The sequence below is a fragment of the Notolepis coatsorum genome (assembly GCF_963971535.1).
Source record: "Notolepis coatsorum genome assembly, chromosome: 3".
Taxonomy (NCBI): domain Eukaryota; kingdom Metazoa; phylum Chordata; class Actinopteri; order Aulopiformes; family Paralepididae; genus Notolepis; species Notolepis coatsorum.
The window spans coordinates 164,593,120-164,619,467 of NC_140167.1; the positions used below are offsets into that span (position 1 = coordinate 164,593,120).

The 26,348-nt window shown below is 42.1% G+C and overlaps 1 protein-coding gene across 1 annotated transcript in view; it reads left to right on the top strand.

The window, feature by feature from the left end:
- The window catches only part of slc4a10b (solute carrier family 4 member 10b), a gene marked incomplete at both ends in the record, with an annotated part of 308,140 nt that overhangs the window by 116,567 nt on the left and 165,225 nt on the right, over nucleotides 1-26,348 (top strand). Inside the window, 2 exons of the mRNA XM_084311423.1 lie at nucleotides 1,620-1,780; nucleotides 25,830-26,003. Coding sequence (XP_084167549.1) covers nucleotides 1,620-1,780; nucleotides 25,830-26,003 — 335 coding nt within the window. The remainder of the gene's footprint in view (nucleotides 1-1,619; nucleotides 1,781-25,829; nucleotides 26,004-26,348) is intronic.

Here is a 26,348-nt window from a genome sequence, read left to right on the forward strand (position 1 = left end):
TTGATTACGGCGGAATATTGGGTGGGTTTCAGCTGTCCTGACTGTAATGGTTTCATCTGTCCTGAGTCCTGACTGATGGTTTCAGCTGTCCTGACTGTAATAGTTTCATCTGTCCTGACTGATGGTTTCAGCTGTCCTGACTGTAATAGTTTCATCTGTCCTGACTGTGATGGTTTCAGCTGTCCTGACTGTAATAGTTTCATCTGTCCTGACTGTGATTGTTTCAGCTGTCCTGACTGATGGTTTCATCTGTCCTGACTTTGATGGTTTCATCTGTCCTGACTGTAATAGTTTCATCTGTCCTGACTGTAATAGTTCCATCTGTCCTGACTGATGGTTTCATCTGTCCTGACTGTGATGGTTTCAGTTGTCCTGACTGTGATGGTTTCATCTGTCCTGACTGTGATGGTTTCATCTGTCCTGACTGTGATGGTTTCAGCTGTCCTGACTGTGATGGTTCCAGCTGTCCTGACTGTGATGGTTTCAGCTGGCCTGACTGTGATGGTTCCAGCTGTGCTTTCTACAACGCAGTTGGGTTTCCGGGTTCCCGTGATTGGCCACTGACGCACACGCGTCGCACGAGTACGCCCCCCTCGCTATGAGTGAACAGCAGAACGACTGCCGTCTTGTTGACAGAGCTCCCATATTTGCGAATGCATAAACTATATCTTAAATTATGGCTATGTGTCTAATATGGCCGTCGCTTATCGATGACTTGTTTGCAGTCAACATTGTCGAAACGGATTGTTTTTTAATCGGTTCATTTTTACGGATTGTTTTTTATGAATCACAGGACAATAACAGAAATAATAATAACAATGACAGTCCAGTAATTAAATCAGAATGAAAGTAGACTAAATGACATAAAAAATAATAAATACAATACATGGGCTCGCGCTCGCTCTTCCCCCCCAACCCCCCCAAGCCTCTCGACGTCTCCATTGTCATAAAAGAATTTGTGAAACCTGTGGTGCTCAAGTGGAACATCTAATGGGACTCTGTGAGCCTTCAAAGCTGCTCTTATTTGTAAATAGAAGAAACAAGTGGAACTGGTGAGGTCAAATTTGTTGGATATATCTCGAAGACTGCGGAGACTGCAGTCATCGAAGATATCCCCCAATGTGTGTATGCCTTTCAAATGTTAAATGATATGATTAAATGATGCACACTGAAATCTACGCTCTCTCATTCTGCGTTCCGCAACTCCTATACTTCCTGAGTAACTTGCCCAACACGGCTTAATGGTTGGTGACTGCAAACAAGTCATTGATAAGCGACGGCCATATTAGACATATAGCCATAATTTAAGATATCGTTTATGCATTCGCGAATATGAGAACTCTGTCAACAAGGCGGCAGTCGTTCCGCTGTTCACTCATAGCGAGGGGCGTCACTCATAGCGAGGGGGGCGTACGCGTGCGACAATCACGGGAACCCGGAAACCCAACTGCGTTGTAGAAAGCATAGACGCGTCCTGCGTGTGATGGTTCCAGCTGTCCTGACTGTGATGGTTTCAGCGGTCCTGACTGTGGTGGGAAAGGACAGAGAATAACCTGCTTCTCCTTGATGACCCTCCAGATCACTTCATCCAATAAAGTGATAACGTCTGTCTCCTGCAGGTGGTTGAAGTTCGAAGAGGACGTGGAGGACGGAGGAGAGCGCTGGAGTAAGCCCTACGTCGCCACGCTGTCTCTGCACAGCCTGTTCGAGCTGCGGAGCTGCATCATCCACGGCACTGTGCTGCTGGACATGAGGGCCAAGAACATGGTGGAGATCACAGGTAACTGGCTGCCGTGGCAACAAGACAGACAAGACCTCCTAGTAAGATAGTGTCTTTATACCTGTATCACTGTAGCCTACATATTAATACTATATCTATATCTGTACATATCCCTTACCTACTCTTACTAGTTACTTTGCTGGCCAGTATGACTTACTACCATAGTGTCTTTATACCAGTGTCACTGTACATTAACACTATATCTATATCTGTACATATCCCTTACCTACTCTTACTAGTTACACTGCTGGCCAGTATGACTTACTACCATAGTATCTTTATACATGTGTCACTGTACATATTAATACTATATCTATATCTGTACATATCCCTTACCTACTCTTACTAGTTACACTGCTGGCCAGTATGGCTTACTACTGTACCATAGTGTCTTTATACCTGCATCACTGTACATATTAATACTATATATCTGTACATATCCCTTACCTACTCTTACTAGTTACACTGCTGGCCAGTATGACTTACTACCATAGTGTATTTATACCTGTGCATACATCTGATCAGCACTATTACTCAGTAGTACTAATTTATATATATTATATATATTATACCCAGTTTAATCACCTGTACATTGTATATTACTATTGCACTTTACTGTTACATTTGCACTCTGGTTGGATGCTAAACTTATTTTTGTTGTACTGTACATGTGATGTATGATGACTATACATTTGAATCTAATCTAATCTAATCCAATCACAACTCAAGGTACATTCAATCAAATATCACCCTTTAAAGAGGGACTTTGTCCAAAAAACAGTGCTGGTTTAGTGATGTCATCGGAGGACACTGAATCCTTGTGTTTAATTAATTACAGCTCAGTGAAATTATGGACAGTAGTGAAAGTGAAAATTTGCAATCGCTATGGTTATTATTGTCAGACCTGAAGGAACAGCTTACAATACAGAATATCCCCCTGACTGACTGACTCACTGACTGACTGGCTGACAAGTAGCCAGCCTCAACTTGTGTGTTTGATGCTATTTACCTGCCCTTATTACAGCATTAGCTTTAGCTTAGCCTAGTTGTGGTGGATGCTAGCAAATGCCTTGTAGAAGGATGGCAGAATTCTGGGCCCTCATTTATCAACAATGCTTAGAAAGTGTTCTATTTTCGTTCCTACGCACAGAATTTAGAATGTGTGTACGTACAGAAAAATCGGGATTTATCACACGTGCGTACACGGGTCATACGCACACCTGCAAGTACTCTGTGTTGATAAATATCACTTGATCTACGCTCCACGCTCGTGCACGGTTTTACGTATTTGCATACCAGAACCGCCCCAATTAACCAAATGGTAACAGGCCTCCCCTTCAAATACCCTGAGGAAATTCCTGTCCGTGGAATGTTGGAAAATGGCCAAGCGAATGAAGAAAAGAAATTATACAGATCAAGAGGTGGATTTCCTCGTTACAGAGGTAGACGCCAAGGCAGGAATATTATTTGGTTCCCTCAGCTTCGGGATAACGAATAAAAGAAAAACTGCTGCGTGGGAGGCAGTTACCGAAGCTGTCAACTCTATATCCCTGCAGCAGCAAACTGTTGCGGAGATAAAAAAAAAGAAATGGTTCGACATAAAGCTGACCGCCAAGAAGCGCCTGGCGGAGTACAGGAGGAATGCCAGTGCGACTGGCGGGGGGCAGAGTCAGAGTGACCTTCCTCGCACCACAGACACCGATACGTATGTCGTGGCTGGGCCATCCAGCCAACAGATGGAAGGTAATAATTTAATATACACTTCATTTGTATAGCACCTTTCATACAGGAATTGTCACATATCGGTAAAGAAGACGGGCATAGAAATAACTTCGTTGTCAACGATTTTATTGAGGAACATGGCAAAGAATCTCTTCATTTATTTGAAACAATATTTAACCGTATGGTTTCAAACCTTTCTAGCAAATAAATAAAACGTAATTAAATTGCCTATTCATTCCACAGACAACTCGGCTGAGTTGCCCTTGCCCATCGATTCCGTCAACACCCAGGAGGAGCAGGAAGCGTCCTGCAGCCGACCCCCTTTGGCACGCAGGGGGGAGAGGGTCCACACGGTCCTGACGGAGGCTGTGATGTCGAATCAGGAGAACACTATCACTATTATGGGCGATATAAGGGACGAAGGGCGGCTCGTACGCCAGACTTTGTCCCAGTTGGTCGCGGTCCTGTCGGGCATACAAGTCTCCAAACAATAGCTGGAAAGGAGAAATAAAGACCGTTAATAACCACTTTTGGCGTTGGTGTCATTATTCACCATGCTGGATGAATGCCTTTTTTCGTTCTTTTAAAGTTTGATTAAGTGTCATCTGGTCACTTTTAAACTGTCAGCTAATTTTATTCAACTAAAACTGTAAAATGCAATAAGAAAATCGTTCCAATTCATTGAATTCAGCTCAATTCGATTTCAAACGGCAGTCTTTTTTATTATGTATAGGTTACTAATGATTATTTAATAAATATGAATTAACCCCAATCTCAGTTTTTACAGTGCATGGGGTAGACTTACTTAAAACTGCTCTATGATCCTAGCTCTTGTCTGCATTCCAGTGGCGTTTGGAGGTGGCTGTTCCATGTCTGGCATGGGGTCGTCAGGTATTTCTGGGTCTAGCAGCGGGATGCCATGCCTGATGGCCAGGTTATGGAGCACACTGCAGGCCACGATGATGTTGCAAACCTTTTCAGGCCGGTACTGCAGTGTGCCCCCCGTGCCAGACAGGCAGAGCCATCGACCCTTCAGGAGACCAATTGCACGCTCCACGGTGACTCTTGTGCGTGCGTGCGCCTGGTTATAGGTGCGCTCCTGTTCGGTGGTGGGGTTGGTCAGAGGAGTCATCAGCCATGGCTTCAGTGGATAGCCACAATCCCCTGCATTCAAGAGATATAATTTAATTACAGATACCAGTAATAATATTACAATTTAATTAAATATAATTAGGCCTAAATGTGTAACACTCACCAATAAGCCACCCGTCTTCAACAGCTCCACCCTGGAGACGAAGGCCCACAGAGCTATTCTGTACCACAAACGAGTTGTGCGTTCCCCCTGGCCACCGGGCAACGACATTTAGGAGTGCCAAACGGGCATCTCAGATCACTTGGACATTTACAGAGTGGAACCCATTCCTGTTTACGTAACTTAATTCGTTTTGTGATGGTGTTTTGATGGCTATGTGTGTGCAGTCTATTGCTCCAATTATGTTGGGGAAACCGGCGATGGCGTGAAAAGCTCTCTTGACCTCAACCTGCTGTGCGTGTGTGTATGGGAATTTTATGTAGGATTAGGGACATGATGGCATCCAACACTGTGGGCATGATCCTGCTGAGGGAGGGTTGGGAGATGCCCGAGCGATCTGCGATCTCCCGCTGAAACGTCCCGGTGGCCAAGAATCCCAGGGTGGAGAGGACTTGGAGGTGGACAGGGATGGCATGTGTACGCCTTGTTTGGCGCTCCAAAACGGGTCCAAAATTCTGGCACAGGTCGAGCAGGATTTCCCTCGGAAAGCGGAATCTGCTCATGAGCCACTCTGTGCTCTCGGCAAACAGGTCTGCCCTCTCCCTGAAGACACGCTCCCTGCGGAGCGCACCATGGCCCATTGCCAAGTCGTCTAATAACACAAGATCCGCGTAATTCGCCATGCTGCATACATTCTGAAATCCATATTCCAAATGTAATTTATAGCGTTTGCCGACGATTACACTCATGTTGCTATTTTACAATTAACTAAAATTAATTACGGGTCATACAGAACACGTGGGTATATATTGAAACTCTTGATTGATTTTCTTTCAATCTTGCGCTCCAATTGGGTCGTTGTTGGTCAGAGACGATTCTAGCCATGCATGGCTTCAGTGGATAACCCCGATCACCTGCATTTAAGTGATATTTTAATTACAGATATAATAACCTTACAATTTAATTAAATAAGATTAGGCCTGAGTCATGCGTTCCTTATCAGCGAACAACTTATCAGCCAAATGCAACGTTAAACCATGCTGCATTCATTCGGAAATTAATGCTATTTAGGGTTTGACAATAATTACACTACTGTCGCTATTTGGGGTAATCAGATGTTTTTTTTTCTTTTTCACATATTTCACAACGTGTCTGTGTCTGTGTGTGTGTGCGTGTATGACGTTAGCGCTGACCAGGTCATAGATAATAGATTTTTCAGCCCGCTTCTCTAGCGTGCATAAGTACACATAGACTATCGATAATCTAGCGTTTATTTGAAAACGATTCATAAATCAGCCAGAAAATGACAACGTGTTGTGGGTATTCCAGTAAAGGGCGATTCCTGCGGAATCTTATTTTTTTTCTAGAAATTTCCAAAACTATACTCTTATTCAAAACGGTATAAAACGGAAATGTACAGTTGAAAAAACAATCCGTTTCGTACATGTTGACTGCAAGCAAGTCATTGATAAGCGACGGGCGTATTAGACACATTTTTAAGATATAGTTTATGCGTTCACAAATGTGCTCGCCCTCTCATTGACTAAAGCGCTGGCACTCAAGCGATAAATAGCCCACCCCATCCTGGCAATCAAAGTGTTAAGACCCATTTATAATACTATGGTGTATTGAACATATTATCTTTGATAGGCCTACATGCGAATCTGTTGCACCATCTATCTACACCCTTACACAACGCTGTCGCTTTTTTTCCGGAGTAGCGGGGAACATAGGACCTTTTTTTGTGTCGTGATGTGTACGTTTGAGAACAGCAAGCTGACATGGTCGGCCCTCACACAACTCGTCGCTTTTTCGAGAGCGGGTAGCGGGAGCAGAACCCGGGGAACATAGGACCCTTTTTATCGCGAGCGGGGAACATAGAACCCGGGGAACATAGAACCTGGGGAACATAGACATGTTTCCCTGTAATGCATGCATCGAGTTGCACTGAGCGTATAGACATGTACTATACGGTACACACACATACAGTATTTGTTCATTAATCATAATTAACAAACATAAATCTCCATTGGCATGTATCTGGGCCAGGCTACTAAGCTTGCCTAGCCTTATTTCATTTACTACATAATTTCATTGAGCTGTAATTAACACCTATAGGCCTCCCAGGTCAGGAAGTGTCCTATTTCCATACACGACATCACAAAGCACTCACAACCTGGGCTGCTGTAATGCATGCGTTGAGTTGCACTGAGTGTATAGACATGTACTATACGGTACACACACATACAGTGTTTGTTTACATTAATCATAATTAACAAACATAAATCCCCACTGGCATGTATCTGGGCCAGGCTACTAAGCTTGCCTAGTCTTGTTTCATCTACTACATAATTTCATTGAGCTGTAATTAACGCCTATAGGCCTCCCAGGTCAGGAAGTGTCCTATTTCCATAGACGCTGTACAATGTCAAACTCTTAATTTTTTATTTTTTTTTTAATCTTTTTTCCTCCTTCTTTTTCTGTTTTTCTCCCTTCCCAATGTTAGTCGTTATGCCAATTCACAATCCCCTTCCTGGTCGTTGCGCACTCTACCCCCTACCGTCGGTCTGGGAGGGCGGAGACTATCACATGCTTCCTCCGACACATGTGTACCCAGCCCACCACTTCTTTTCACCTTGCAGCGTGGACTCTCACTGAGAGAGTGTAACGTGTGGAAGGTCACACTACCTCTCTTAGATCCTTCCCTCGCTGTGCAGGCGCCCCGACCGAACTGTAGGAGTCGCTGTCCACAACGACCCAGACCCACCCACCGGCTTCCCTCCCGCTGACTCTGCCAATCGAGCCAGTATGACGGCCGGCCAAGCCGGAAGCAACGCTGACAGCTGGATTCGATACCAGTGTCTCTTGCGTTGGTGACGAGCGCCTTGTCCGCTGCGCCACCCAGCCGCCAAACTCTTAACTCTTAAGATAAGATAAGAGTTAAGAGATAAGGCACCAAGGCTCTGGAATGCTCTCCCCCTGGACCTGCGAACTGCCCCCTCTGAAAACTCTTTAAAAAAACAACTAAAAACACATTTGTTTAGACAGGCCTTTGGTCATACATAGGCACTCTTTCTTGTCCTCACTGTTCCTATAGTTTTGTTTTTAATTAGTGACTGATGATTTTATCTAAATTATTTTATTCTACTTTTTTATCTGGTTTCACTGTTTTTTAACTGCTGTCTGTTGTTGTTGTTTATTTCTGATTTTGTTTTTGTTTTTATATACTAAGCTGTAGTGTAAAGCACCCTGTGCATTCGTGCTGTAAAGGGTGCTATATAAATAAAAGTCATTCATTCATTCAAGATAAAACTGGCTGGACCCTGAAATTGCTGTGTCATGGCGCTCCTTAGAAGCAGCAGCGGTCTCACCACAAAGACTACAGGATGTAGTATACTCCACTATTCCTATATCAAAATGCCAGCTAAGATATGGACCAATCATATCCCACGTGATTCAAACGTGGTGTAATGTAGAGAGGTCCTGTGCGGTTAAATGCTCGTGGCACCTCGACTCTCCAATTTTTCATAACCAGCAACTACTTGTTGGGCACAAACCTGTTAATATTCCTCAATGGGAGAGGAGGGGAGTTCATACTCTAGATTACAGGGGTTCTCAACCTTTCTGCTGCCAAGGCACCCCTGTGTTCAATAAAATATTCCAGGGCACCCCTACATACGATAAAGACTTTTCCGGTCCTGTCTTTTTTGCTACAATGATGACAAAAGTGCTTGCTTTCAAAATAATGTTTATTTAAGAAACCGGGAAACACATTTGTGTGTATATGCAGGCTATATAATGCATTATTAAATTAAAGGTGTTTCAGGTCTAAATGGCTTAGTACTGTTGACATTACACTGCTTGTAGTAGTAAATCAAATAGCATATTTCTTTAAATAAAATTACAGAAAATTATCACTAAAGTGCTATCTGTTGCAGCTGCACACTTTTCCATAAAAATAGCATATTTGGATAAGTGTGACCATTTCTCAAAAACTGAAAATCATGTATTTTTTTTAAATACAGAAAAGGATCACCAAGTTACCATTTCTCAAACATTTTTAATAAATACAGAAAATAAGCACTCGTTCACTCAGTGGACATTTCTAGCTCAATGCGAGGTCTGCTGCTGCTGGCTAATAATACGGTCAACACGTGGGGAGATCTTTGACAAGGCAACACGCATGTCATCCTCAAGGCTCAACTTGGCCCTATATTTTGTTTTCATAGCTGTCATGGATGAAAAGCCAGCTTCACACAGATATGTGGTGCTGAATGGTATCAACACCTTAACTGCTGCATCATGAGATACTTGGTACTCAGCACCACACTCTGAAACTATCTCTCCAGGTGGTATCAGATGAGATTTCAATGAGTTCTTCCAAGAGTTTGGATGGAGATGTGTCAGGAAGCTTTGTCTCAATGTTGTCTGTAAAGTTTTTTTAATCCAGAGTAACTTGGTGATCCTTTTCTGTGTTTTATTAAATAATGATTTTCAGATTTTGAGAAATGGTCAAACTTATCCAAATATGGTATTTTTATGGAAAACAGTGCAGCTGCAACAGATAGCACTTTAGTGATAATTTTCTGTAATCCAAAAAGAATTAAAAAAAAATATATAGGCCTATATTTTTTTTTATTATTTTTTATTTTAATCTCAAGGCGCCCCCGTTGAGAAATGATAAAAGGGGTCTTCGAGCGTGTCAGGACCTAAAAGAGTTTTATGATATACCTGGCGAATCATTCTTCCTTTACCTACAACTAAGGTCGGCGCTCAGGGCCCACGGTGTACCGTGGGCTCAGGCGTTGCACCCACACCCTTTCGTCTGGCAGTACAACCACAAGAGGGTTTGTCCCAGATTTGTATACATTTAATCAAATCCACATATAAAACATTAGATACAGTCTGGCGAGGGGACATCCCAGAGACCCTGAGTTTGACTGGGACGACGTTTGGACAAATGCTATATTAGCCTCCCGCAACCCTAATCACCAACAAATTAATTTGAATTATATTCATAGGACGTATATCACACATAAGAAACTATTTGCTATGGGACTGGTGGCCAACTCCCGGTGCACTCTATGCTCTCTAAGAGCCACCGGCATGTATATGCATATGGTCTGGGAGTGCCCACCAGTGGCCCATTTCTGGAAATCTATAGCAGCTAGACTATCGGGCATCTGTAACATATCGATTCCACTCACGGCAGCAACATTACTTCTAAACAATAAATCTTCACTACCAACATCCATACAACAGAAAATTATTATTCTGGCAGGCGTTATAGCAGCCAAAAAGCTTATCGCTATGAGATGGAAAGAACCTGAGAATCTCACTGTAATTAACTGGTCCCTGACATTGCTGGATGTTATTTATTTGGAGATATCGACTGCTCGGGTGGTTGGGGTGGGACAAGCAGGTATTGATTTGTGGACTGTGGCGGCTGAGGTGGTCAAAAGCTTGATGTAGCGGCAGAGTGGGGGTGGGGTGTTGGTCCTGGGGAATCCGGCGGTCTTGTCTGTTGTCTAATGTCTAATGTCTTTTGTGTTTGTGGTGTTTTTTGTTAAAATTTTTATTTGATATATTTGTATTTTGTATTTATTAGTTAAGTTTAGATCTGTATTTATTATTTATTATGTCATTATTATTATTATTGTTGTTACTGTTGATGTTGATATTGTGTTGTTGATAAAAAAAGATAAGATAAGATGTTCCTATATTGATAAATTCGGGCATCTTAGCAGCATGGGGGAGGGGAGGTACCGGTATGGGCAGGGTAATAGAAGAAATACATAAACATAGGGAATAAAATTCAATCTGAATATAGAAATATGTGAGAAATAAACCGTGTAAACAAAGGTGCAGATGAGGGTCTGTATGCCCTATCGGTTATATTATATTATACAATGGACTTGCACATTTCTTGATTCTGATTGGCTGAAACAGTGAAGTTGCCGGTTGTTATTTAGTATAACACACTCCATGTGACCCCAGATCCCTCCCACAACCGAATTACTTAATTTTTCTGTCTGAATCAATCCGCCATAGATAGAAAAATGGAAGTATGAATAGCTTTTGAACAAATCCTCCAAAAAGATACACTCAACTGGAATATGTTAGTTCGTTACATACACATGGATTATGTAATTAATTTGGCATGACTCATTGTGAAACAAAAGAAAAATCGCAGAGATAAAAAAATAAATAAAAATGGCAGACATTTTATTTAATTATTTTGTGTCAGATTTGATTGATTGATTGAAAATTGTATTACCAGATTGCAGAATGGGTACAATACAGTACGGCTCAATGCACACAATTGTTAAGGGGATGCAGACCAGAGAAAGACTTCTGTCTTGTTTACATCAGGGTCCCCCATTTTCAATTCATCATAACATATATGACATACCGTACATGACATTGTAGGATAATAATAGTATTCAAATAGGAATAGAGTCAAATGACTTGCTCACTCAGAGGGTCCAGATAATAAGGTTTATTACCCAGATCAAATCAAATCATTACAACAATAGAGAATATGGCTGGAGATCTTACCTAAACAGACCAGCTCCGTCAGTCAGGTAAAAAGATCCTGCTCCCCAGTCGGGGGAGCAGTTAAGTACCAGGTGAACAATGGGGGGGGGGTGGGGGAAGGGGAGGGGAGGAAGGGGGCATAGTTCATACATTAATATATTCCACAGTTGGGTCCTTTTCTCTTTTATAATGTGGCTGGGACAAGTATTCTCAGATGTATGACTGGAATAGGTAAGGTCAGCATAACATGAGATAATAAATGAGATAAAATAGTAAAATTATAAACTTGTTGTGACCTATTTTGGTCATAGGGTCAATGAATGAAAAGAAATATAAAATAGTAAACACATGAGATACACAATTTAAAGGAATGAAAATGAATTATAAAATACACAATTAAAGAAATGAAAGTAAATATAAAATGAATTTGAATATGGTGAAATATAAAATAAACAAAGTAAATATAAAATGAATGTAATATAAAATACACAATTAAAGAAATGAAAGTAAATATAAAATGAGTTATTATTTAAATGTCAGTATTTATACAGTGTGGGTTAAGATCTATGTGTATTTTTAGGGTTGTGAATATCGTCCCTTTTACTTTTTACTTGATGGCAACACCTTTTACTTTAGTATATACACTGTCATCTGGCTATGACCATCAGGTCAATGGTAAAATATAAAAGCATTTAAAGGTTGGCAAAAAGATATAAACGTGAATGAAAGAAATGAAAAGAAATATAAAATGAATTAAAATAGTAAACAATGAGATAAAATGGTAAAATATACATCATTTAAAGGTTGGATAAAGAAATGAAAAGAAATATAAAATGAATTAGAATAGTAAACAATGAGATAAAACGGTAAAAACATGAATGGAATAGGACTTAATGCAAATATGACCATCAGCTCAGTGAATGACACAATTTACAGGAATGTTGAGAAATATAAAATGAATTAAACAATGAGATAAAACGGTAAAAACATGAATGGAATAGGACTTAATGCAAATATGACCATCAGCTCAGTGAATGACACAATTTACAGGAATGTTAAAGAGAAATATAAAATGAATTAAAATAGTAAACAATGAGATAAAACGGTAAAATATACATCATTTAAAGGTTGGATAAAGAAATGAAAAGAAATATAAAATGAATTAGAATAGTAAACAATGAGATAAAACGGTAAAAACATGAATGGAATAGGACTTAATGATAAAATGAATTAAAATAGTAAACGATGAGATAAAACGGTAAAAACATGAATGGAATAGGACTTAATGCAAATATGACCATCAGCTCAGTGAATGACACAATTTACAGGAATGTTAAAGAGAAATATAAAATGAATTAAAATAGTAAACATTAGAGGTTCTGCATTGTGGATTCTAGTGCGTATCTGTGGAAGTATGGTGCGAGGGGGTTGGTGGGTTCGTTTTGCGTTTCTTCTCTCATGGTCGTGGCGATCATCATGGTTATCGGGGGGGTTTGGCTTGTGCAGAGTACTTTTGTGATGTATCCAACTCCGAATTTTATAGTATGCACACACACTACTAGGATAACAAATATTATTACTGCATACATAATGTACCGAACTACCACTGCTCCTATTGTACCAAGTTTCTCGGTCATCCAATCGGACATGGTATACGTTGGGGGGATGTGTGCGGCTCTGGAGATGTTGTGCAGGTGTTCAATGATGCTTGGTATAGTCATGTTGTCATTTGCAGGTATGTAGACACAGCATTCTTGACCGATTAGTTTACATGTTCCTCCAGTACTAGATAGCAGGAAGTCCAGTGCTGCTCTGTTCTGCAATGTCATCAATCTGATTGATGTCAGTTCGTTGCTGACGAGTGACAGTCCTTCAGCATCTGTGTTGGCTAAGTCTTCTATCAGTGTGGATAGGTCTGCGATTTGATCTAGGGCTGACATCACACCATAGGAGGGGATTAGTGCTCTGAAAAAGTCGCATGTCTTGCAGGCCCGGTCATGTGTGTGGAAGTGATTTGCGTGGCATGTCTTTCTAGTCAGTGGGTGTTGTGGTAGGGTCGGTGTCACTCTCATGGCTGGCACTAAATATCCTAATGCACATGTGCCTTTCCATCCGGGTGGAAGGGACGGGTAAGCTTGTGCGCCACATATCCAGTAGGTCCCAGGCGGTGCTGGTGTTGTCGTTCGTTGGGTGGTGGGGGGTTCTTTGGTTGTGGGTTTCAGTGGTGTCTTTACAGGGTAGATGTTGTCCCAGGGTGGTGTTAATCTTTGTTGGCGGATGGGGTAGATATTGTCTCTGGTCCGGGGGGATATCGTTCTTCGTTTGCGGGTCGCCTGGGGCACTTCACAATGTTCCAACACCCCGACATTCTTTCCCCAACCCTTTTGAGATACACATTCTGTAAACTTCACTGGGGTAATAGAAACTGGTATTCCATTTGTATCATGACTTTGTCGAATCTTCATGTTTGATTTTGTGCAGCTTTCAGCTGTCTCTGTGGACTTGTTTAGAGAGGCTTTGTGGCATTCTGTTAGTGGGAGGCCCATTAACGGAAAACCATCTTCGGTAGAATGGGGTATTAAGCCGCATACATAGCAATTTGATTGGTTAGCAAAATGTGCGACTGCTTGGCTTAGCTTTAAATATAGGTTGTTGCGGTGACTGTTAACATATCTTTTGGTGCGTTCAACTGCTTTCCCCTTACCGCCCTTAAACCCATTGGTCCATGATTGAGGTTCGTCCAGTGTCGCCCACACAATGCATCCCGCTATGCCACATGCGATGATTAAGCAGTTCCAGTTGGTGGTAATTTTTCCTATTGTTATTGGTCTCATGGTAGATTCGCCCTTTTGCAGTGGGATGCGTGGATCCAGGATGCTTTTCCGTCGCACTTTACTGCCGTGTCCGTTACTAGCAGCACCTGAAATGGACCAGACCATCTGGGGTTTAGTTTACTTTTTCTTTTGAACACCATTATATATACATAGTCACCTGGGTTCAATCCATGACATGGTGTTGTTGGTGGTTGTGGTTGTGCCTGCCTCACTAAGGGGTGGAGTCTCTTCATCTGGGCACACAAAGCTTTGTAATAGTTAATAGCAATTTCGTCTGCTAGCAATAACTGGACTTGTGATAACGGGGGAAGCATTGTGGTTGGTGTCGACATTGGACGTCCAAATAATATCTCGTGAGGTGACAATCCTGTTCCTCTGTTTGGCATTGATCTCATTTGCATTAATACTAAGGGGAGGGCGTCGGGCCATTTAAGGCCTGTCTCTGTACATGTCTTAGCTAGACGGTTCTTGATGGTTGAGTTTTGTCTTTCTACCGCACCTGCACTTTCAGGGTGGTAGGGTGTGTGCAGGTGTATTTTCATGCCTAATGCGGTAGATAAGTTGTTTATCAGTTGTGCCGTAAAGTGCGTACCTCTGTCTGAATTTATGGAGTGTGGACACCCGAATCTTGGAATTATTTCTCTGACTAATACCTTAGCTACTGCTTGAGCGTTGTTGCGTCTGCATGGGAAGACTTCGACCCATTTAGAGAACATATCTACTAAGACTAGCGCGTACTGGTATCCCATGCTTTTTTCTAATTGGATGAAATCCATTTGGATGTTAACAAATGGTCCCCAAGGTGGTGGGTGGGCGCCACGTCTAGTCTTTATAGCTTTACCTATATTGTGTTGATTGCATACAACACATCTTGAGCAGTATTGGTGAGCTAAACTGGTGATGCCTGGCGCGTGCCACTGTGAAGTGATACTGCCCACCATTGCGAATTTTGACACGTGGCTAAGTCCATGTGCTAATCTTACTAACAGGGGAAGGAGTTGTTTTGGAGCTACAACTCTACCGTCAGCATGTTTCCACATGCCGTCTGGCATTTTGGAACAACCTGCTGACGTCCATACTGGCCACTCAGATGTCGCCTCTGCCTGTAATGAAACGACATTATCAAAAGTGGGAGTATTATCATTGGCGATTGTGATAGCCATTTGTTTTACCAACAGGGAAGGGACGGTCGCTGCCCTTTTGGCACAGTGATCCGCTCTGGCGTTTCCCTTTGCAACCAGAGAAGGAGAAGAAGAATGTGCAACACATTTTACAACAGCCAATAGCTTAGGAAGTAAACACGCCTCTAGTAGGTTAGTGACTAATACAGCATGTTTGATGGGAATGCCTGATGTCTTAATGAACCCTCTGTGTTTCCATATTAATCCCACATTGTGCACTACATTGAACGCATAACTTGAGTCGGTGAAAATTGTAGCAGACTTACCCCTGGCCAACACGCACGCTCTCGTCAAAGCGAAGATCTCCGCTGCCTGTGCTGAACAATTATTAGGTAGTTGTTTTGTAAAATAATACACACAGAATGTGGGACGTAGACTGTTACTGGATGTTCTAGAGTAATGTTGGTGCTTCTCGATACGCAGAACGCGGCTGCAGCAACTGACCGTAGACACGGAGCATACCCCAAGGCTACACTATCAAGTCTTTGTGAATAGTAGGCTATTGGTCTCATCTTGTCGCAATGTCTCTGGGCTAGGATCCCTGTCGCATAGCCTTCTCTTTCTGCGGCAAAAAGTGAGAATTCCATACTGTAGTCTGGCATGCCAAGGCCGGGCGCTGTGGTTAAAGCTTCTTTCATTGCTTGGAACGCAAGTTGTAGTGTCGGAGTCCATGCGATCTGTTTGGGTTGGTCAGATAACGTTAGTGCACGAAGAGGCTGGTCTAGCGCGGCGTAGTTGAACACGTGTTGGCGACAAAAATTAGCTGCTCCCAAAAATGATAGCATTTCTGTCTTTGATTTTGGATTGGGGCAGTTTTGCAGAGCTTGTATTCGGGTGTGGGATATTACCCGTTTCGAACCGTCGAGTGTGTGTCCCAGGTATTTTACTCTGGTTTTGCAAAACTGTAGTTTTGGCAATGACGCTTTGTGTCCTTTGTTTGCAAGGGCAGTCAATAGTATGACAGAGTCTGTGTGGCATGCTGCTTCACTTGGGGATGACAACAATAGGTCATCTATGAACATTAACAGTGTACTTCCGCCGGGGAACTGTATATCTTTTAGGTTGTGGTGCAAAGCTTGACTATACAATGTTCCTGATTCTGTGTATCCTTGTGGTGCTCTTGTCCACGTCATTTGTTTACCATTAAATTCGAAAGCGAAAAGATATTGTGAGTCGGCATGGATTGGGAAACTAAAATATGCACTGGATAAATCCACGACTGTGTAATGTGTTGTTGTTGCGGGAATTAATGCCATTACTGTAGATGAATCAGAAACTAATGGGGTGATGGGGATCACACATTGATTTATGGCTCTCAAGTCTTGTATAAATCGCCAATCACGTTTGTTAGCCTTTATAATGGGACAAATTGGTGTGTTGCAAGGACTTTCGCAGTGTTTTAAAATGCCTTGTGATAGCAGTGATTCTATTACTGGTGTTATTCCATCGATGGCTTCCTGTTTCAGCGGATACTGCTTTAGTTTGGGAGGGGTACAATCTGGTTTCAGTATGACTCTGTGGGGGACTGCAGATGTCATTAGCCCGACCTCAGTGGAGTGCGACGCCCACAGTTTATGAGGTACCTTAGACAATGAAGTTTCAGGAAGGAAAACAGCGTGTGGGGGCTCTGGTATGCATATCAATGGCCCTTCAATCATGAATGGGGGTATGGCTATTATGTATCCATCTTTCAATCTAGTTAAATTCCACCCATTTTTCATCTTAACAGTGTGGGAGGTAGCCGTTCTTTTGTCTGTCTGTAGTCTTATCATCATGGGGGACAAGTCCTGTTCTCCTTCCGCCGTGTCGAATGCGATTGATATGTGTGGGGTATAATCAGAGTCATGAATTGCCACTCTTTGAACTTCTGATAAGATTACTGTGGCTGCAATGCCTTCATGGGAGATGTATATTTCTGAGAATGCTGGAAACAGTGTGGTCTTACCAATGGATGATTTTACCTTTTCTATATATACTTTTGGTACGTCTGTATCCCATTTGGACGCTGTTACGTGGTGTTCGGCCAGGAACTTCATCTGTAAACACCTCGTGTTCACTCCTGTGTCGGCTTCTGTTATTTCTTTCAATGCTGTGGAAACAAACTCATTGATAGGATCATTATTTAATTTCCATCTGTATTCTATCACATTTCCCACTCGTTGTGACATCATCTGTTGCATTTCAATTCTTTCTCCCTTCTCTGGTAGCTGTAAAAAGACTCCATCTTGTGAGCAGTAAATGTTAGCGTTCATTTTACAAAGCAAATCTCGTCCACAAAGGTTAACTACTGCTTTAGATGTTAATAACAAAGAGTGTTCAGTTGAAAAAGAATCGCTAGTTGATTCTATTTTAACTGGTATAGACAAAGGGATTGTCTGTGGGATGCCGCTTATCCCGACTGTTAATACAGACTGTCCAGACAATGGTAATGACATTGTACTCTCATCGATTGATGATTGTGTGGCTCCGGTGTCTATCATGAAAGTAACTTCTTTGTTATTTATCATTAAGTTAATTTTGGGTTCCTCTTCGGGATTTGCTGTTAATATTTGCATAACATTCTCCAGACAGATCTTTTTTTCCTGTTGGCACCTCTATGCGACATTCGTCGCCTCGTCTCCTTTGAACGGATCCACCATAGTGTAATCTGCATATGGTGGGGCGCTAGGATGGGGTTTGTGGGGCCTGCGTGAGTCTCTTTGCATATATTCCCCTTTGTTACCATTGTTTCTATTCTCCTTTGGACAATAGAACGCCACATGGCCCTTTTGTTGGCAAATATGACATGTTACATGGGGACACTCCTGTATTCGGTGTCCTGGTTGATTGCAGTGGTAACATGTTTGTACCCCGTTCCTCTGTGGAGGCCCGTTTCGCGTGTTCCCACCCCCACCCCTTTGGTTGTTTCCCTGGGGGTAATAATTTCTAGCTGGATAGCAGTGTATTGCTTCCTCTTCTACCACCTCTGGTCGAGATACAAAGACTCCGATGTCTTTGATGACACGTTTCTTGTCGTGATGCTGTCGTTCTATATTGATGGCTGCGTTCTTAACGTTTGTAATAGGAGAGCTCTCCCAATCTAACTGGACGGCTTTCAAATGTTTTCCAACGTGTGGTAGGAGGCCGTTAACGAAATAGGATACCTGGATTGCGAGTCCCTCGTCTGCCGTTAATCCGCTGTTCGCGGCCCAAGCCGCTTTGAATTTACTGTAAAACGCATCGACTGTTTCAGACTCGTTTTGAACGCAAGCTGTGATATTTGACATGCATGCATTTCGCCTTGCCTTGCCAAACCTACCGCGGCTGTTATCGCAGTAATACACTGTTCTCTAGTGTTGTTTTCACTCCAGGCATCACTGCTTGGAATAGCCATTTGCGTTGAGACGCTGTGATATTTATTTCCTAGACATCCCAACATTAGCTGTTTCATGTCTCTAGGGGTCGGGCTATAGCAATGGCATATTAAATCCAATTGTTCGATAAAACCCATTGGTCTCTGTCGGGTTTGGGAAATTGTTCAACAAGTCCTTTTAATTCTGTCGGTGACCATGGTCGGTAAACTGTAGCGTTTACATTTTCGCCTAGTGGGACAATCCTCATAGGATATGTGCTGGTCGGTTTCTCGGATCTAGTGACCATTTGTGATGGTTCCGGAGGCGTTTTAACTTTTTCTATTTTATTCGCTGGTGGTGACGGCGGTTGCACTGTTGGTGAACTGTCCTGTGTTCTAGCAGGTCTATTGTTCCTTGATGGTCCTGCTTCTACATTTTCTCTTTCGTCTGGGTTCCTATCTAAAACCACATGTGCGTCTCTGTTAAACGTCACTCTTGTGGATATGTCATCGTCTGAATCGTCTTCTACCACGCTTGCGGTCAGGCTTGGATATAGGCCTTTAACATTTTTGATATTGGGCCTTGTGTTACTTTCTCTGTCTTTTCCGTTGTCAAGCGTTTTAGTTTGAGACTGCGTTATAATACTTTTTTCCGCCTCTTCTTTTAAACGTGTCATATTTCTCAAATCAATTTCACATTGCCACAAAACCAATGCATGTTCGATACGACTTTGTTTTCTCACGGTAAACGATCTGGCACGTTCACGGAAACTTTCGCGTACGCCTCTAAGTTTCCCGTTATGAAAACACCCTAGGACTGGCCAGTTGTTTTTTGTCCATTTTGACCACAATCCCAAATATTTTACAGCTATAGGTCCATATTTTGTTAGCATGAAGTCGCACGGAGAGTTGCTGGTAACGTCATTTTTGCTTAGTGAACGCCCCATGATACCAGCTATATGCTCCGCGTTGCCCTCGATGTAACGTCCCTGATATGATCACCCGTGTTGTCAAACCGGTATGACTGGTAAACAGTGAGGAGGAGAGAGAGAGAGAGATAGACAGACAAATAACTAGAACAAATGCCCTGTTTTTAGTTATAACTAAATAACTGTATATAAGGTGGAGACCAGACACTCAATCTTATATATTTGGTATCTTAATTATAACTTATTTTGTATACTTGGTATCTTAATTATAACTTATTAACTGTAGCAATCTATATTGTTCTAGAGAACCAATTTGGGTATTCATTCAAGTCAAAGTTAATTTGTCAGGGCTGATTCTAAGATATATGTATTTCAGTTGTATACTGCTATACCTAATTTAGATGTTGAATCATTATACATATTATTCCAATTACTTTATGTATCGTTATCACTATGTAATTTATAGTGCCGTTATCATTACCTATCGTGAAACCGGAAGTGGAACCAAAACTACAATTCCCAACCGGAAATCACTACCGGAAATCACTTTCCTGGCTTCCTTGTATAACGTTAACTCGTCTCTCAATGCTTTGCGATATCAGCCGGTTCGTTCTTAACTCAATAAAACACCTCGGCGGGTTATAATACTGTGCACATACAAACAAGACTCAAACAGACAAACAAACGAAAATACATAAAAGTTAACGTGTGTATATACCTGGTCTGTATTGGATCGCTTGTTCGTTTAGTCGGCCAGCACTCTGCTGCGACAAGGCATTTATACCCTTGATCTATCTATACATCGTCTTTTAAAACATAACGACCGAATCCTGAACTTCGAAATTTAATAGCGATATATTAGATTATATATACCTTTTAATCATAGTCTCGGTCCCTTCAACCCGCGATTAATGTCCCGTTAAATGTACATTCACGTACTGCCGAGGCATCGCCGGTCTCCTTCCCGCTCTCTGTATGATTAATTGATTAATTCAATCCAAATATATCGTTTTCAGGAATGGAAGAGGTTGTGAGCTTAGTTTAAGGTTGCATCTATGAATATATATCGTTACTCTGTTAAATCTAATTAGATTATAACAGCTTCTCGGTCCTAACTTCCCGCCTCTTTGCCAAAAGAATCATAGAATAGTTTCTAAGAGAGTAGCGTTTTCCAATGATATCACTCTAATAAGCTCACGTATCTCCTTTTGTTGCCTATATTTCAGCCTGAATTAGACTTGGGTTAGCAATCCGACAACCTTACTGTGTGCCTTAGCTTTTGGTCGGCTCCGACTCGACCAGGAATAGCACTTCAACCTATAGCAAATCCTATCAGAACCTCCTGATATAGGACCGGAGTACACGCGTTTCCCCCGTAACGAATCCCAATACAGCCCAGATATTCAATACACGTTATTCTATTGTCCAGCCATAGTCTTGAATATTAAAACACACTGTAAATGCTCACCTTGTGTAGAGAGAAGTGGGGATCACACCAATGTGTTCCAGATACCGGCCGGCCTAAACTAATCCTTTTCTCTCTACACCTGAGAACAGATCAGTCTGCACAAAACTCGAAGTTCGCGACGCCAAATTGTAGGATAATAATAGTATTCAAATAGGAATAGAGTCAAATGACTTGCTCACTCAGAGGGTCCAGATAATAAGGTTTATTACCCAGATCAAATCAAATCATTACAACAATAGAGAATATGGCTGGAGATCTTACCTAAACAGACCAGCTCCGTCATTCAGGTAAAAAGATCCTGCTCCCCAGTCGGGGGAGCAGTTAAGTACCAGGTGAACAATGGGGGGGGTGGGGGAAGGGGAGGGGAGGAAGGGGGCGTAGTTCATACATCAATATATTCCACAACATACAGATAGACAGTACTGCTACATCTTGTTTAAGAAGCACAGTGAAGTTACCGGTTGTTATTTGATTGATTGATTGATTGAACATTTTATTAACAGATTGCAGAATGGGTACAATACAGTACAGCTCAATACACACAATTGTTAAGGGGATGCAGACCAGAGAAAGACTTTCATCTTGTTTACATCAGGGTCCCCCATTTTAAATGCATCATAATAATAATATAATAATGCAGGACCTCTTTAGGGGGTCTTTAATCGGCATGCAACGAACTGGACATGCAATTGGAGCGGCACACACACACACACACATGCATTGTCTTTCCTCAGTCGCCGATGCGATAGAGTCTCTGCGCCTAACCCACAGGTTGGCAATAGGCGGCCCGCGGGCCGAAATTGGGCCGCCAGCAATAATATCTGGCCCTTCAGAATAAAAAAAATTAAATTTATTTTTAATTTTTTATTATTATTACAATTATAATTATAATTATATATATATATATATATATATATATATATATATAAAATATATATCAGACCAACTAGGCTAGGCTATATGTTAGCTATAATTTCCAAATAGAGAAACTACCACCACCTAAAGAATGCTTACCGTAATTCCTCTAATAGTAACCGGGTCTCAAATACAAGCCGGGTCTCTATTAATGGCCGGGTGCGCTCTTGAGCTAAGCAATTATAAGCCGGCCTCCTAATACAAGCCGGGTTACTAATATACTGAGCTGCATACTGAGCTAGTTACTTGATTTCTCTTTGAAAACGTTGAAATGACCAGTGACCACCTGTAATTGCACTGTTTACTATTTCATACAGTACTTGGTTTCAATAAATGGACCCAGTACATTTGACTGGGTTCAAACTGACACAAAATGTTGATTTATTCATTATGATCCGTTTGAAAATTTGAAATATAGGCCTCCCTCTTATTCAGGCCTCCTCCTAATACAAGCCTGGTACCCGCTACAGTTGAAACAAATACAAGCCGGGGTTACTATTAGAGGAATTACGGTATTATACGTTGTTTTATCCATGTTGAGAGTGAATAACAGGTAGGCAGCGAGGTGCAATGTAGTGCTTGCTCAACATGAAAAAAGTCGGTGGACAGCGCCTGGTGCTGAAATAACAAACAAGCCACACCACATGTGTGGTGTGAAATTAAAACATCAGTTCAGTAAGTCATTCAAACTTTATCTTTACTTATATGTGACTGTGACGGCACCACACATGTGAACAGTAACAATGCAATTAAACTGAAGAGCAAAAAAAGCTGAATCTGCTTCAAGAAGATGCGCTACATTAGGTATATAAGGAATTACAATGAGACATTTATTCACTAAATAAAAAATTATTTAACCCTCTAAAGCCGGGCGCAACAGTAGACATGTTTTGTAAAACATTAAATATCTTTGGATTTGTTTGTGATAAAGACTTGCTTTATTGTATCGGAATCGATTGTCATCTCAAAATGTTGTGCATCTCTCAGAGAATGCACGGATGTAAAGCATAGAATCTTGAAATATCTAGATTGGTTGTTTTCTCTGGACTGCATCTAATCCGCTGTATCTATCCATTTATCATATATCTATGTCTGTCACTATAGCCAATGGAAATGCTAGAAATGGTCACATGGACTGGGAGAACCAATGGAAAATTCCTATTGTTTCTCAATAGTCCAGTGCGCTCCACAGAAAGGGCCGTCAGATAGACACATTGGTTGCGCGTAATGTAAGATAGGCCGATAAGAGAGAGGTGCTTGTCTCTGGTTTTATAATAAAATGGCAAACAGACAAAGGTATAATGTTCAGTGCAAATGTGTATGTCGTTTACAGTTTATTAGGCCTCTGCCTCTGCCACAAATGTATGTCTTAGTTATAAGGTGGTCTGTCACAGAGTTAAAATGTTTTCACTATCAATATATTAAATTAGCCATTGTTTTTGTTTACGGCCCCCCATACAATGGCATGGAAAAAATGTGGCCCTCGGCCAAACTTAATTGCCTACCGTCGCTTCCCCCCATGGGCAGCCGGGAGCAGATAGGGCGCCAACGTGATCCGCGCCCCGGGGACCAATCCAAGTGCTCCTGTCCATCTTCGTCAAGCGATCTGTTGTTGTGCATGTTTTTCCATTGGGTTTATATTATCGGGGGGGAAACCCTTGCGAGCACAGGGAGAACATGCAAACTCCACACAGAAAGGCCTGGGAGATACCCCACCTGGGTACCTCCCATGTGGCATAATTGCGAAACGTGTTTAGTCCCTTGGGACGTATTTTGACATGTACATGGCCAGGGTACCTTAGTCGTATAGTGTATCTTGTAGACCAGGCCCATTGCAAGTTGCTGTACTCTGTCGTCTACTCTAAGCCATCCTAGGTAGTCAAAGTGGGCAGGGGTGAGGTGGGTTCTAGGAGTAAGGTCAATTAGTAGTCTGACCAGTTTGTTTTGTGATGTTTGTAATCTTGTTTTTAGCGCCTTTGAGGTGCTTTGGTACCATGAGGTGCAAGCATAGTCGTAGTACCCTTGAATGAGTGCTCCTGCCAGAGTCTTCAGGGTATTCTTGTTTACCAGAGAGGAGATCCGGTACAAGAATCTCGTTTGTTGGTTGACTTTTTTTATTACATTGGATGCCATTTTGTCACAGGAAATATTTGCCTCTAGGATGGAACATAGGTATGTAATTTCATCTTTCCTTGTGACAATATTGTCACCCACTGTAACTGAGAAGCCATCGGTCTTGCTGAGTTTGTTATTTGATCCGAAGAGAATGGACTCTGTTTTACCCAGGTGTAATGATAGTTTGTTATCAGCGAGCCAGGTGCAGATTCTGCCTAGTTCTGAGCTCAGGGTTTTTTCAACCTGTAACTTGTTCTTGTCAGAGACCAGCAGGGCTGAGTCATCCGCGAACAAGAACAAGTTGCAGTCACAAGCTGACGACATGTAATTTGCATAAATTAGGAACAGTAGCAGTCCTAGTATGCTTCCTTGTGGAACACCACAGCTCACTGTGAGGGGGGGGGGGGGGGGGGATAGAGTACCGTTTACCTCCACCATCTGTTCTCTCCCCTCAAGGTAGGATTGCATCCAGCTCACTGATAAACTATCAAAACCAATTGCTTTTAGCTTGTCAATCAGAATGGAGTGACATACAGATAGCCAGTACTGCTACATCTATACATTTATGACATACCAGATTTACAAATACAGTACTGTTTGTGATACAAGAAGAGTCTAAAAAAGAGAGTATATACATTTGACGAAGAAACTGTACATTGGAGGAGGTTGGTAGGTAGGAGATTGGTAGCTGGGGTGGAGGGGGGGGGGGGTTCGTTTAACACACTCCACGTGACCCCATAACCTCAATGTAAATAAACCATAATCACCCTACAAAAACAGTACTGTATTTGTAAATCTGGTATGTCATAAATGTATAGATGTAAAAGTACTGTCTATCTGGCTTTAACATGGTTTGTGGAGCTCCCTCTCCCTCTACTCGTGGATCTACTATTGGATCTACTTTCTCTGTGGATGGTTTTGTGAATAAATCTCCATTATGCTTCAATTACTGTGTGTTTATTCTATAGCAATAAGGTTGGGTGAATTCGGCCATTGTATAAAAGACATTACACCACTTGTAGTCGTGTGTTATAGGAATTAGATCATGTCTAGGGGGGTCTAACGACCCTCCGCTGCGCATCGGGCCTAACAACCACCCATAGGCATGATCTAATTCCTATAACACTCTCCTGTGCGTGATGTAATGCTTAATGCTACAATAAATATAGACAATAAAGAATTTGAACCTGAATACTATGAGTAAGAGTAAAAGTAAACAATATACACACAAGGTGCAGTATACACAAGGTACCCTAACTGACATGATATATACATCATACATTGTAGTAGTTCTCCAGTTCTGCCACCGTTAGTAACTGTAACTGTAACTAACTGTAAAACTACATAAATTAACGTGTGCACAGCGGCTTAAGAGTTTGGGGATAATATGTGTGAGTTGTTTTTCCATAAAGAGCCTCTCTAACAGTGCGTTTGTGCTCCAGACATGGTGTTGGACCACCAGGAGCTGTATGCTCCGCTGGGGGACGAGCTCAGGCATGAAGAGCCTCTTTAACAGTGTGTTTGTGCTCCAGACATGGTGTTGGACCACCAGGAGCTGTATGCTCCGCTAGGGGACGAGATCAGGCATGAAGAGCCTCTTTAACAGTGTGTTTGTGCTCCAGACATGGTGTTGGACCACCAGGAGCTGTACTTTAACAGTGTGTTTGTGCTCCAGACATGGTGTTGGACCACCAGGAGCTGTACACTCCGCTGGGGGACGAGCTCAGGCATGAAGAGCCTCTTTAACAGTGTGTTTGTGCTCCAGACATGGTGTTGGACCACCAGGAGCTGTACGCTCCACTGGGGGACGAGCTCCGTCTGAGGGTGCGTGAGACCCTGTTGCAGCGGCACCACCACCAGACGCACAAGAAGCTGGCCATCGTACGCTCCATCGCTGACATGGGCCGACGGACCAACGAGCTTCCTCTGGACAAGAACGGTGAGCAACCCTGGTAGACTGGACCCACACACCTCTGATAGACCAGACCTCTGATAGACCACAGATCTCTGATAGACCACACCTCTGATAGACCACACCTCTGATAGACCCTTGCATTTAGGTCCAGGCAAATACAAATTGTTTCACAATTGGAACTCGAACACGGAAACCAAATTACTCAATGTCACAATTTTTTTATATTATAATTATAATTATATAATTATATTATAATATATTATAAGAAAATTGTGACATTGAGTAATAGATAGAACTACTGCAGGCGTATGGATACATGGCTCTACAGTGCGACCAAATTGCGACCCATCATCAACCCATAGTCAACTG